The sequence below is a fragment of the Globicephala melas genome, chromosome X (genome assembly GCF_963455315.2).
Source record: "Globicephala melas chromosome X, mGloMel1.2, whole genome shotgun sequence".
Lineage (NCBI taxonomy): Eukaryota > Metazoa > Chordata > Mammalia > Artiodactyla > Delphinidae > Globicephala > Globicephala melas.
The window spans coordinates 40,850,523-40,864,298 of record NC_083335.1 but is presented as its reverse complement, the minus strand read 5'-3'; the positions used below and the strand labels follow the sequence as shown (position 1 = coordinate 40,864,298).

Genomic DNA, 13,776 nt, shown 5'->3' with positions numbered 1-13,776 from the left:
AGACAGTCCCCGTATCTCAGGGGCTTATTCCTCACTTTGACTACACATCCATGGCAGGTGCATGCCGCTCACAGGATGGTGGACTTTGGGGGTCTGAGCCATTCTTACTGGAATGACTTGGAGACCCAAACTGACAGAGCAGCCATCATCTAGAAAGTTGTCAGTCTCTGTGCCTGAGGGCAAGAGGACCCTGCAAGGTCTCAATCCAACAAGCATATGTTCTGGCCCAGAAATAGCACATGTCACTCACAACCCATTAGCCAGAACCAGTCACATACACAGCCCTGCCCAAACAAAGGAGGTCAAGAAGTACAGCTCTTCCAGGTCGCCGGAACAGGGACAAATGGAAACACATGGCAAACAGCACTACCGCACGATGGAACTGAGGCTCAGAGAGGTAAAATACTCGCCTAAAATCACATACGCAGTAAGTGACAGAGCTTCACTGGATTAGTCTATCAAATACTTGACAAGTCGATGTCTGAGATTGCTTGTGTCTGAATCACCTTGATGAAGGAGGTCTCTAGCCCTGTTCAGGCACCCGACGTAGTTGGTCAGCCAGGGGACTGCGGTAGCTGTTATATAGCTCCCTGTTACGCTTTCCCCTCGGCAACGTTATTTCAGAAGGAAAGTGGGTTCTTGCAAATGACTCTGACTCTTCCTATACACTGTACATAGACCACATGCCCTTACTGCTCCCTTTAAAATGTGAATTTTTCCCTTTCATTGCTGGATTTTCCTGAAAACGCGTTGGTTGCCCGGCATTCTCCAAAGGTCACCAGTAAGGTTCCTCTTTGTTGTTGTTATTGTTGATGAGTGTCATTATGAACTCCTGGCTTTTGAACATGTTGGTGGGCTTCAAACCATCGTTATGTGGTGTTGAGCAGAGGAGTGAAATGATTTGATTTGCTCTCTGCTGCTGGGTTGAAAAGAGACAGGTAAGGGAGCCAGGATGAAAGCAGAGGGGCCAGCTGGACAGCAGTACAGTCCAGGAGGTAGCTGTTGGTATCTTGGCCAGGGTGGTGGTAATGAAGGTGGTGAGAAGTGGCTGGCTTCTGGACATACTTTGAGAGAGGGGCCGAGAGAATCTCCTGACCAGTTGGATGTGGAGTGTGGGAGAAAGAGAGCACGCCAGGCCCCCTCCGAGGTTTGGGGACTGAGCAAGTGGCATTTGTGGGTCAAATGCCCTATCTGTGTTTCCTTTCACTTCCAGTGCCACACACGGAAAGTCCCAAGGTTGTGAGTAGCAGGATTGCCCTGACAGCGGGCCACACAGGGAAAGCAAGGGCTCCCCAGAGGAGTTCATCTGAGGCCTGGTCGTAATCAGTCCATCGTGGAGTGATCAGCAGTGGGCGGATCTTTACTCATAAGCGTGCCCTGAGACAACATGGAATAGTTAATGTACAAAAGGCACAGCACACAAACCTAGAGGACTTTAAGTATTACAACCCAACGGAAGCTGGTTTCTAACAGTGTAATTACCATAATCCTCCCTCCCCACAAGCCACTAGTATGATTATCTGCTGGTTCACTGTTTCAGTGGAATGCGTTAAAAATAAAATACCCTTAGTGAATCCACCCATGGGAGAGAGAATTGACACGATCTTATTTCTGCAGGTGCTGAAAAACTTCCAAATCTTTTCCCATGGTGAATTAGATACGTTGGAGGGGAGAACTTGTGGGTGGAGGGGTGAACAGCAACACAACTCCTAGGAGTGAAGACAAGGTGAGGTACACCCAGGACACTTTCTAAGCGTGGCTGTAGCTTCAGTATCCAGTACAGTAGATGTCAGAGTAAAGAAAATGAACAAGAGCCAAAGAGAGGCCTTACAGAATGGTGAAAGGATCAGCACACCAGGGAGACATAAAGATCCTAAATGTGTAGGCACCAAACAATGGAGCCTCAAAGTACATGAAGCAAAAGCTGATGGAGATGAAAGGAGAAAGTGCCAGATCTATAATTATAGTGGGGGCTTTCCACACCCACCTCCCCCTTAGCAAGTGACAGAATTACTAGAGAGAAAATCAGCAAGGATATAGGAGACCTGAATAACACAGTAAACTAATGAGATCTGCATGACATAAATAGAACAGTCTGCCCAACAACAGCAGAGTACAGTTTTTCCCCCGAGGGTCTCTGTAACATTCACCAAGTTAGACCATCTCCTCGACCATCAGACAAACCTCAATAAATTCAGAAGGAATTGAGGGACTTCCCTGGTGGCTCAGTGGTTAAGAATCCACCTGCCAGTGAAGGGAACACAGGTTCGAGCCCTGGTCAGGAAGATCCCACATGCCGCGGAGCAGCTAAGCCCATGCGCCTCAACTATTGATTCTGCGCTCTAGAGCCCGTGTGCCACAACTACTGAGCCCACGTGCCACAACTACTGAAGTCCGCGCACCTAGAGCCCAAGCTCCGCAACAAGAGAAGCCGCCGCAACGGGAAGCCCGTGCGCCACAACGAAGAGTAACACCGCTCGCTGCAAGTAGAGAAAGCCCGTGTGCAGCAACGAAGACCCAACGCAGCCATAAATAAAGAAATAAAATTATTTAAAAAAAAAAAAAGAAGAATTGAAATCCCACAGAGTGTGTTTCCTGACCACGATGGAATCAAATTAAAAACCAGTAATAGAAAGCAAAAAGAAGAATCCCTAAACACTGGGAAATGGTGGCTGACACATCATTCCAGGTTATCATTCACACCCTTGTTATAGAAGGGCTGAAGTTAGGAAGAGTTAACTGCTGAGCTGAAAGGCATTTCAGGCTGTCCCAATAGAGAGGTCACTCTGGATCTTTCCAACAGAGTATTGTTCAGGGCAAGGCTGGAAGGAGGGAGACAGTTCAGGAGGCTGTTACCTCAGTGCCACCTGACATTAAAGCTCCAAGTGCACTGGCAAAGGAAGTCCAGCTAGCTTGCTGGTTGTTAGTGGAATCGGTATGGTGGCTCATTGGATTTGGGAAGCACGAGAGAGGTATTGGTGTGGTTGCTGGAAAGTCCTGAGAGAAAGCAAGATTCGGGTGCCTTCCTGGTATCTATATGACTGGTGTCCAGTCTAACCCACAGATGCATACACCTCGGTTCCTTATCAGTCCTGCTCCACTGTTTTAAAAGTTTCAGCGCAGTTGTCCTCTCCTCCCTCCTCCCTCTTTGTCCTCCTTGTCCTCCTCTTCCTCATCCTGCTCCTCCTCGATTCTTCCCCTGATAGTGCCATCTGTCGGATAAGGCTGTCCTCTCTGGGCAGGCAGAAGAGTGTCCTTTCTGAGGCTTGTGGGGCTGGTCCCTTAGGCCACGTTGGCACTTGGCCTGCCCTACCATGCTGTTAGCCTAAGACATGGTACGTGGTAAGTGGACCACAGATGTGTCTGCAAACTTGTATTTTTGTTCCTCTTTTCAGAATACAGTGATGGTGGTAGACCACCTCAAGGAAGAAAGAAAGGTTGGAGTTCTTTCCCAGGTAATTCTGGCGAGAGGAGCCCTCGTTATGAACGCGATGGGTGTGAGCCTCAGCCTTCAAACCTCCAGGAGGATGATGGAAACGTGGTGAAGAGGGATGTCCAGGAGGACCCCGAAGTAAGACAGTAAGTGGCCAGGCAGCTGGGTTTGTACACAGCAGCCCCTGGGACTATGCACCTCTCTCACTCTCCGTGGACTTGTTTTTCTTCTCTCACTGCAAAACTGAAGCATGCTAGAAGTGAAATAATGGTTGAGCAATCCTAATTGTAGAGCTGGTGTCAAAGAGGCGAGGGTGTACAGAAGACTTTCTTAGCACTTATGGCCACTCACCGTCCTTCTCTCCACATCCCCCCTGCAGCTCTCCCTGTACCATCCGAGGCAACAAGAGAGGAGTGAGATGGCAAAGTGAAGGCCACATTCATACTACTGTGTGGAGAAACAGAAAACCTCTGGAGAGGGAAATGGGGGAGAACACACAAGATGGAACCCCAGGGAGCTGGTTCAGGGTCACAGTGAGTATCCTGTAAAATGTACGGAATGTGCAGGAGAGAAAAGGCAGGGGGAGCTGTGTTGGTCTCATGTAGAGATGCTGGTTTCTTTCACTGGGGACAGTTTGTAATCTGTCCTTTTTATTACCAGGAGTTAACAGTCTTGTTCATCTAAGGGCAGGTTCAGGGAAGCAATGTACAGGGAGCAGGCTGACCGTGAGGAGAACGGAGGAGCCTGTCTCAAAGCAAAGATGGAAACTACTGCCAAGGATATGGAGCAACTCCACATTGGAGGTCTCAGCTTGGCAAGCTGAGTGTGGGAGACGGAGGGTCGAGCCTCTGGAGACCTTGTCTGAGGGGCAAGCAGTGTGTGCGCTGGGTAGGATCTCCTGGAAATTTATAAAAGGAACATCATCTCTGACACCTTGATTATGTGGAAGAGAGTTCGACTGGAGAGAAAGAGTATTTAGGAAATCCATATTACGCACACCCATAAGAAATCATGCCAGTGGTCCCTTCTTTACAAGCCCTTTCAAGCTCAGTAGAAGGCCGGGAAAGAACAGGAAAAGGTTCGTCCTCCAGCCTAAATTCCCTGTTGTCTGTCCTCTCTCCCATGCCTTCTTTTCATCCTTAGATTCCTTGTGGGATAAAGTATGACAAGACATGGCTAATGAAGTCAATCCAGAGCCATTGCAGTGTCCCGTTCACTCCAGTGGACGTAAGAGAGGATGCCGAAGCCAGACGCGTGGGCACAGGGAAGGGGGAGAGAGAGAGACCTGGTTTAGCAGGGTCTGTTGGCTTCTGATTCTATTGCTGTTGCATTCAATCCCTGTAGTTCCACTTTATGCAAAATGGGGCTCAGTTCTTTGTCCAGGAAGCTAGCACTGCCTCTGCATTGATGGATGTCAGCTACAAGATTCGTGACGAGGAGAGCCGAAAGGTGTGTGTCGAGGGCGTTACGTGTACCTCATCCTGAGGAAGGAGTACAGGCCAGGGGCTGGTTGTCTTCTTTGGAACTAGAGTTCCTGGTGCTTACCCCACCTCTTCTTCCTGCAGATACCTGTCTTTGTCAGCCCCTCCGCTGTTCCCTACTCTGTGCGGGATAAGTTGAAGCCAGAAGAAATGGAGCAGCTAAAGGTAATGGAGACTCACGGCGAGTAGTGTGCCAGCGCTCAGACCCACCTCTCCTTCTTCCAGTCCCCCGTCCCCCTCGCCCCCGATTTCCCTGCCACCACCACAGCCTCAGAGCGGCTCTCTCCATCTCTCTCTCCACAGCTGACCTTGAGCAAACGATTTGATGTCTCCCAGCAAGCTCTTGACCTCCAGAGGCTCCGCCTTGACCCAGGTACGGCTGACAGCAGTAATTCTAGGGCGGGTGAGGGCAGAGGGGTCTTCCTGGAGGGAGAACTTAGGGATGGTAACGTGGGGAGGGGCTGGTGCTGGCCCCACACCCCACTCAGCCATCCTATTCCCTCCCCTCTCCTTCCTGAAGACTTGGTGGGCTATGATATTGATATATTTCTGAATCGAAGAAGCTGCATGGCTGCCACCCTGCAGGTCATCGAAAAGTATTTCCCTGAGGTGAGGCTGTAGGCCCAGTGCTGGTATTAGGGTAGAGGGTGGAAGAGATGGGGTGGAGGGCAGATTTGTCTCCAAGGTCCTAGATAGTAACCTTCACTCTCCCTCTTCTTGCCCCAAAGCTGTTGTCCTTGAACTTGAGCAGCAACAAACTGTACCAGCTGGATGGCCTGTCTGACATTATACAGATGGCCCCCACGGTCAAGATCCTGAACCTCTCCAAAAATGAGGTGAGAAGAGGGAGCCAGGTCAAAGTTGGGTTGAGAGTGGGGGGTGGGGCATGTTAGTGTCCATCAGAGTGATGACAGGAGGCAGGTGAAGGTACCTGTGTGGGAGGGAGGGGTCTGGGGGTGCAGGGATCCGGATGTCCCTCTTTCCCTGGGATTCCTTTTCCCACTTCTGCGCCATATTTCTCAGCTGACGTCTGTGTGGGAGTTGAGCAAGATGCAAGGGCTGAAGCTTGAAGAGCTGTGGCTGCAAGGGAACCCATTATGTGACACCTTCCCAGACCAGTCCACCTATGTAAGGTCAGTGTGAACACCCTGTCACCCTTCTTGGTGACCTTCACCCATGGGAGCCTAGACTATCTGTGACAGTGCCCCTTTGCCAAAGGTGGCAGCCCTGGTCTTCTGGGAGGATCACAGGCCCCACCTTCTGCTTTCTCTGTGCCTATCACCGGTGAGGAGTTTCCTTCCCCTGACCTGCTCACCTCTGCAGGTGCTCTGGGGTCTGTTTCCAGCTCTCTGCGCCCAGCTCTATTCCAGCAAGGCCTCCCAAGAGTGTGCCCCAGGAAACAGGGCTTCTCCTCCTCACCAGGACCAGGAGCGACCAGCCTTGATCCAGATGCTGGCGCCCTGGACTGAGAAGGGTCCTCCAGTCCAGGGCCTCTTGCTGAGAGAAGCCTTCCTTCTTCGTGCTGAGATGGGGTTTGCCTCCCCCGTTCTGAGAGGGGCCCTCTTCCCCTTCCTCCAAAGGGATCCCCCCTCCTCCCCCAGGTTGACATGGGGGCTTTCCTGCATCATGCTGAGGGCTGAGGCCATGGGTGGCTGCTGTCATGACATCCATTCTGCTGGCCCAGTGCCAGGAACTGGACCCTCCTTGGGAAAAAGCAGGGCTCCCTGAGTCAGGGGCCAGACGTGGGCCCCCGCCAGTGATCAGAGGGCTTCCTGAGGCAGGAGTGGAAGGCAGAGGGCAGAGGTGGTAGAGGAGACCGAAGGACAGGCCTCTGAGGGGCACTTCCCATCCCTCCCTGCACACGTCACATCATCCTGCCTGGTCCTTCACAGGAGCCCTGGGCAGCCTGAGACAGGTATGATTCCTCAGATAAAGAACCAACTCAGAGAGGTGCAGGGGTCATCGGGAGAGAAGACGGTGATCATCAGAGGGGGCCACGGATCCTCAGCCCCATACTGAGCTGGGACCTGACCCTTTCCTCCTTCTGGGGAAGATCTGCCCCCATGGCTGCTCGGTTTCCCATGCCCAAGTCTGGCTGAGCTCACACAGGTGACAAAGTTTCAGCCAGCATCCAGTGGGCCCCCAGCCCAACATGTGCATATTTTCCATTCCTACCTGGTGTGTCTGGGCGATTCTGGGGCAGGTGAAGAGCCGCAACAAGTGTGCCGTTTCCCCTTTCTTCTCTCTTCTTCCCTGACCCCGACCACGGGAGAGCTTCTTTCCCTTCCCTCTGTTGTCTCTCTCCCCCCTGTCTCTGTGCCCCTATGTCTCTCTCATCTCTCCCTTCCTACCTTCACTCCCTTTCTGTCTTCATCCCCTCCATCTCCCTCCCTGAGCCCCACCTCACTCACCTCGCTGGCCCAGCATCCTGGGCCATCCCTGGGGGGTGTCGGGGTCTTGCCAGAGTGCTGGACCCCCAGTGAGGTAGCAGAGCCCCGGGCTCCCACTCCATCCCCTCTTCTCCCCACAGCCTTCAGTGGGGCCCTGGAGGAAGGGAGGGAGGAGAAGGAAGCCCTGCAGCATGGGTTTGAAATGCTGGTCCCTGTGGCACTGGAGAAGGGAGTCCGAGTAGTCTGGGTGGGAGCTACCTAGGCGAAGGAGAGGAAGGGAGGCAGGGAAGGAATATTAAAGTGAAGGTACTGAGAGAGATGAGGAGACAGTGCCTTTCAGACAGTAAGATGACAGATGCTCAGTGCTCAACAGGCAAGTGGACTGAAAACCCCTAAAATCAGGAGCAGAGGTGGGCAAAGGGTGCTGCTGGATTGGCCAGAGCACACTGATCTCTGTTTATGGTATTACTGTTTTAACTCAAAGGAAGCATTGCAACCTTGAACTATCAACCACCTCTTCTCTATTTTTGGTTTTGGACAGGGCCATCAGAGAATGTTTCCCGAAGTTGTTACGCCTGGTAAGTGCCTACGTAAATCATTGTCTCTTACGAATGTCGGTGGCCTCTGCACCTGCCCTCAAGCCCTTTGGGTCTTGCCTAGATCACATATTAGCATCAGAACCTTAACCATTTTGGGGGACATGGACTCCTGAAAATGACATGGATATACTTGCTGGAAAAATGCCCATAAATACACACACGCACGCACACAAGTTGAATATAACACTAGAGACTTCCAGGACCTCATGATGAAGACATCCACTGTAAGCTTTCCCATGGAATTTCCAGGGCCCTTTCACACCTGACCTCTGACCCTCACCCTCCTGGGCCCATCCTTTTCCCGGATCATCCAGGCCACTCCCCTGGTCTCCACTGCTGACTTCCTCTTCCCTTCTCCAGGATGGCCAGGAGTTACCGTCACCAGTGACCGTTGACGTTGACACTCCCTACATAGTAAAGCTCTGCAAGGTCAGGAAGAGGATCAAACAACATTTGGGGTGTTGCAGGGAGGCTTTATCTACTGCATAGTCTCAAGTGCCATTTGATTCCAGGGAAGCTACTTTGGATCTGATGAGCTGAAGAGCCTAGTCCTGCAATTCCTGAAGCAGTAAGTACCTCAGGGAAGCTGAGCAAGGGAGGGAGGGCTAGGACAGGTGAGGCCACCTGAGCACAGGTCTGCTCAGGGGAGTTTTCAAGTCTCATTTGAGGTCCAGACCACAGAGATAGACTGTCTTCATTGCTCCTCCTTAGGTACTACTTGATCCATGACTATGGAGACAGACAGGTTCTCGCGGGTGCTTATCACGAGGAGGCCTGCTTCTCCCTGATGATTCCCTTCCACCCCGAGGACCCAGCCCCGTGAGTATGACAGTACAGCCTCTGCTCCCGGGCCGTGTGGCCACCCAGCAGACGCAGGCAGCTCCTGCAAACACCCACCACCCACTGTTGCTCTTTGTCTCCTAGAAGCAGCTTGTGCAAGTATTTCAAGGACAGCAGGAATATGAAGAAGCTCAAGGACCCCTGTGAGTGTGTGATGGGAAGACTGGGTGGGAAAGGGTGGTGAAGGGGTCAATCATAGGGCCCAGGGCGTGGCAGCCCCTGACCTTCGCTCGCTTCCCCTCCCCTCACAGACCTGCGGGTCCAGCTGCTGAAGCACACAAAACGTGTCATTGTGCACACCCTCTGTGTGTTGCCCAAGACTCAGCATGCCTTCAGCTCCTTCGTGGTGGACACGTGGTTCCAGACGGTGAGCGCCTGCTTCCTCCCTCGCGTGGGCCCAGGAAGCCGCAGGTGGGTGGCAGGTGGAGGTGGTGACTGGGCGCCTGGGCTCTTCCCTTTCAGGAAACGATGCTCTGCTTCTCCGTCAGTGGGGTGTTCAAGGCAGGTGAGTGTGTGTAGACCCCCAGCGCAGATGCCCCACTGCTGCCTCCCCCTGGCCAGGCTCACTCCCAGAACCACCTAGCTTCCCTGACCCCTTCCCTTCCTTTCCCTTCTCTTCCCTTCCCTTCCCTGCATTCCACCCCTCCCCTCCCCACCTGCCCTCCCCCACCTCCCCTCCCCTCCTCTCCCCTCCCCTTCCCCACTGTGTTCTCCTGCCCTCAGGCTTCCCACAGACAATCCAGGTCTGAGCTGTGTCCATGCCTGTCTGCCCTGCACACCCTGGGCGTTGGGGACACAGGCTGTGGATTTTGGTGGCTCTCATCCCAGATCCTTACTCTGAGAACTTGGGCCATTACTGAACCTCTCGGTTTCCTCATTTGCAAAACAGGGTAGTAGTATCCACCTCTTGGGCGGCTGTGAAAAATGCACCCCGTGAACTTGTGTGGTGGTCGTCAGGGGTCCTGTCACTGGGTGCAGACTGCTCTTATAGTTGCCCTCCCCATTCCCGACACCCTGGCCCCCGTGAACAACTGCCCTCTCAGCATGAGTGTCCAGTCACACCCTGACTGGGGACCGCCATGTGAGCGTGTACAGCACGTGTGGCTCTAAGGGGTACTGTTGTTTGTTTGCTGTTGAAGTGGAAGGAAGTTCTCAGGGCTGTGTGCGTGCCTTCACCCGGACCTTCATCGCTACCCCTGCCCGCTACACCAGGTGAGAGCCCTGTTTTGGGTGGGAATGCCCATCCCCACCTGGGCTCAGGGGCGTGGGAATGTGGTGGCAAAGACCTTAGGTTTACTCGGCATTGTGGAAAGCCAGCAGGGAGATCCCAGGAGCAGTGTAGCCTAGTGGTTAGGAAGAGCGTGGGCTCTGGAATCGGCCTATGGGTTCTCTCCTTGAAACAACACTCACTCGCTGTGTTATCTTGGTCAAGTCACATGACCTCTGTGTGACTCAGTGTCTTCTTCCGAGAATGGGCATCAGAGCGTCCAGCCCTTGGGCTGTGGTAAAGGGTAAATGCGAAATTGCCCGTGGGTTGGGGATAAACCTATAAATCGAGTGAAGGTGGTAGACAGTCTCTCCAAAGGTGGGCTCTGTGGGGAGGGGCAGAGGTACCAGTCAAGGTACCTGGGAGACAGACACAGGAGGGATGTGGAAGGAATCTGGTTGCTGAGTGCCAGTGGGAGCAGAGTCAGTATTGGGGGTGTGGGTGTCCATCCACCAGTTGTCTGAGGGCCCATTTTTCCTTCAGTCTGTGCATCATGAATGACGAGCTGTTTGTGAGGGATGCCGACCCCAGTGAGACCCAGAGTGTGTTCTCCATCCCACTGCCTACACCCACCTCCAGCTCCATGCACCCCTCTCCCAGCAGCAGCAGGACATCATGCAGGCATCCTCCACCCCATCTGAGATGAACCTCTAGTGGTCTCAGAAATGAGTGCTGGGGTTGCATGGGGATAGGAGGGAGCTGGGAGGAGTAGAGGAGTGATTAATGGGAACTTGAAGGTAATTTGTTTTCCTTGTTTATTTCAGTCATTTTTAATCTGAACATTTCATTCGTGGTACATATAAAGCTACCTAGTTACTTTGAGCAGCCTTGTATTATTTTTATTAATTTCATGGATGCTGCTTCTGTATTAATAGACAGTTGGGTGTTCAGGAGTGTGCATGAGGTTCATTCCACTGTATATGTCACAGTACATGTGGAGGGGAAAAAATCATTACCCCAAAACATACCTCCCAGAGGTAACCGTTGAATGTTTTCACCTTCATCATATCTTCCTGTAAGTTTGCTTATGTAGGTGTTTACATATTTATTAAGCATGTTTATATATTTCTATATTTATCTACAGAAAATGAGATCTCATCATGAGAGAGAGAGAGAGAGAGAAGGAAATAGAGAGACTGAGACAATGAGAAAGAGAGGCTTGTGGCTGAATGGGGAAGAGGGGTCCAAGGAGGGATTATTTAATCTTTAGTGCCTTGAAACTTGAGCAAGTTAACAGCTAATGTGAAGGAGCCATCTCAGCTCATTTGTAACTCTTAAATTTGCCCATATATTAATTTTCCTTCTTATCTTATTTCTACTACAGAGCTAATGAGACACCTCAAATGGAATAGTATAAATTTTAAGCCCAATATATATTTATTTATTAGTGAATGGAAGAAGGGACAATTGTATTTCAATGAAATGGTAGTACTTTTTAGGTTTTTGTCTCACAGGGAGGCAGCACATGGTTGAAACTGTGGTGTGACGTGGCTGGATGACGCATGATCTGAGGACCCCTGCACTGTTGAATGGGAGACAGGTCTAGAATTTTCCTATAAACGTATTAACATGCGCAGCAGTCCAGGAGCAGCAGTTAGGCAAACACTACGGCTTGCTGCCCTGGTGCCATCTCTCACTGAGCTCACCAGGTGAGTCAAAGGCAAGCCTGTCTTCCCAGCGTGGGGAACTGGGTTAGGGTCTGCTCAGAGGCACGATGTTGGGCAGCTCTTAGGAGCTTCTGAGTCTCCCAAGAAGCTAGAGATCCTTCTGTCTTTAAAACTTTGAACTCAAGGCATACCAGAGAGAGATTTGCTTCCTTCATAAAGATATCTATATTCTCATTAGGAGAAACAATGAGAAACACCTTTCCATAATGCCTGCCTTAGCCCCAGGTTTTCTCATTCACCCGTCAGGACAGCTCTGTGTTAAAGATGAGTCCCATTTCACAGATGACAAACTCCTCCTCATATAGCTTCTATCACCTATCCAGGTAAGTGGGAGTTTGGGAATGAGGTTCCATCCCTCGCCCTCTCTAGAGGACAGTGGAGCAGCCTCCCTTTTAGACAGTGGGCTTCTAGGCCTGGAGAAATGGTCCTTTTGTTCTCCCCTGATATAACAGGCCCAAGGGGTACTCCCTCAAAACCCCTATTGAAGAATATGATAGTGCACATACATGTGCACATGCATTCATTAACTTGGAAAAGCATTCATTGTGCTCAATTTCATGGGGGAGGTAAAGTAGAACCAAATGGAATTGACAGCATATCTCCGTGTGTGTGTGTGTTTGTGTGTGTGTATCGACGGGCTGTGTATAGGAAATGTATAAAGTCATTAGTGATAAAAGTACAATATGTCAGGTAAAAACGTGGAGATGACATACCTCTGAGAGGCAGGCACTTCCTTCTTTACCTCAGAGTCCCCCTTCCTTAGTGTGCAGGACAACTTTTTTTTTAACATCTTTATTGGAGTATAATTGCTTTACAACATTGTGTTAGTTTCTTCTGTATAACAAAGTGAATCCAGTATGTGTGTGTGTGTGTGTGTGTGTATATATATATATATATATGTATATATATATATCCCTATATCGCCTCCCTCTTGCGTCTCCCTCCCACCCTCCCTAACCCACCCCTCTAGGTGGTCACCAAGCACCGAGCTGATCTCCCTGTGCTATGCAGCTGCTTCCCACTAGCTGTCTGTTTTACATTTGGTAGTGTATATAAGTCCTTGCCACTCTCGCACTTCGTCCCAGCTTACCCTTCCCTTCCCCGTGTCCTCAAGTCCATTCTCTACATCTGCGTCTTTATTCCTGTCCTGCCCCTAGTTTCTTCAGAACCGCTTTTGGTTTTTAGATTCCATATACATGTGTTAGCATACGGTATTTGTTTTTCTCTTTCTGACTTACTTCACTGTGTATGAGAGACTCTAGGTCCATCCACCTCACTACAAATAACTCAATTTCATTTCTTTTTATGGCTGAGTAAATATTCCATTGTATATATGTGTCACATCTTCTTTATCCATTCATTTGTCAGTGGCCACGTAGGTTGCTTCCATGTCCTGGCTATTGTAAATAGAGCTGCAATGAACACTGTGGTCCATGACTCTTTTTGAATTATGGTTTTCTCAGGGTATATGCCCAGTAGTGGGATTGCTGTGTCATAACCCTCTTGCACTGTTGGTGGGAATGTAAGTTGTGCAGGACAACCTTTGAGGACTGAGGAAGGTAGAGTATCTTTTGTATGAGGAGAAAGCCCTTCAAGGGTCAGGTGTGGAAGTTTCCGATATTCCGATACCCAGAAGACAAGAGCAGGGAGATGGCAAAGGAGAGGCAGCTCTGGTGGTCTTCAGTGGGGAGGGAGCTAATAAGGGTATAGTCCTTCATCTGGGCACCTCCCTGGCAGCCCCCAGGTCACCACTGTCTGCAGCTGAGAGCCAGGAGTGCTGTCGGGTTAAAACCTTCCCTGGGTCATGAAAGGGTGGGCACAGGGCCTGGCATCCAGAGAGAGCCCAGGGCTTGTCTGCTTACTTCACCTCCATTCTCTGTCTTCACTTCCTATATTCTCCAGCCTCAGTTGGGTTCGTCCCTAACTTTGTGCTAATCACCACTCCTACCATTCACACTTGGCTGGGTGGTAAGAAAAATAATAATACTCATAAAACTGAAAGAATAAACCCACAATAGTAATAAAAGATAGCAACAATTATAGCACACATATTAGATGAATTACTTGCTCAAGATAAGTCAACCAGCCAGTAATGGTTC

At 50.7% G+C, this 13,776-nt stretch overlaps 1 protein-coding gene across 6 annotated transcripts in view; it reads left to right on the top strand.

Annotated features, from left to right (window-relative positions):
- The window catches only part of LOC132594518 (nuclear RNA export factor 2-like), an 80,060-nt gene that overhangs the window by 39,192 nt on the left and 27,092 nt on the right, over nucleotides 1-13,776 (top strand). For 4 of the 6 annotated variants that reach the window (XM_060292471.1, XM_060292470.1, XM_060292472.1 and 1 more), the window contains 17 exons: nucleotides 3,396-3,579; nucleotides 3,813-3,966; nucleotides 4,577-4,660; nucleotides 4,778-4,882; nucleotides 4,999-5,079; nucleotides 5,218-5,287; nucleotides 5,435-5,523; nucleotides 5,643-5,750; nucleotides 5,938-6,047; nucleotides 7,846-7,882; nucleotides 8,264-8,332; nucleotides 8,416-8,471; nucleotides 8,615-8,722; nucleotides 8,828-8,886; nucleotides 8,995-9,110; nucleotides 9,206-9,248; nucleotides 9,883-9,955. In XM_060292471.1, coding sequence (XP_060148454.1) covers nucleotides 3,396-3,579; nucleotides 3,813-3,966; nucleotides 4,577-4,660; nucleotides 4,778-4,882; nucleotides 4,999-5,079; nucleotides 5,218-5,287; nucleotides 5,435-5,523; nucleotides 5,643-5,750; nucleotides 5,938-6,047; nucleotides 7,846-7,882; nucleotides 8,264-8,332; nucleotides 8,416-8,471; nucleotides 8,615-8,722; nucleotides 8,828-8,886; nucleotides 8,995-9,110; nucleotides 9,206-9,248; nucleotides 9,883-9,955 — 1,546 coding nt within the window. Of the gene's footprint in view, nucleotides 1-3,395; nucleotides 3,580-3,812; nucleotides 3,967-4,576; nucleotides 4,661-4,777; nucleotides 4,883-4,998; nucleotides 5,080-5,217; nucleotides 5,288-5,434; nucleotides 5,524-5,642; nucleotides 5,751-5,937; nucleotides 6,048-7,845; nucleotides 7,883-8,263; nucleotides 8,333-8,415; nucleotides 8,472-8,614; nucleotides 8,723-8,827; nucleotides 8,887-8,994; nucleotides 9,111-9,205; nucleotides 9,249-9,882; nucleotides 9,956-11,464; nucleotides 11,658-13,776 lie in introns of those variants that run through there. The other 2 variants (XM_060292474.1, XM_060292475.1) reach the window with 2 other exon arrangements.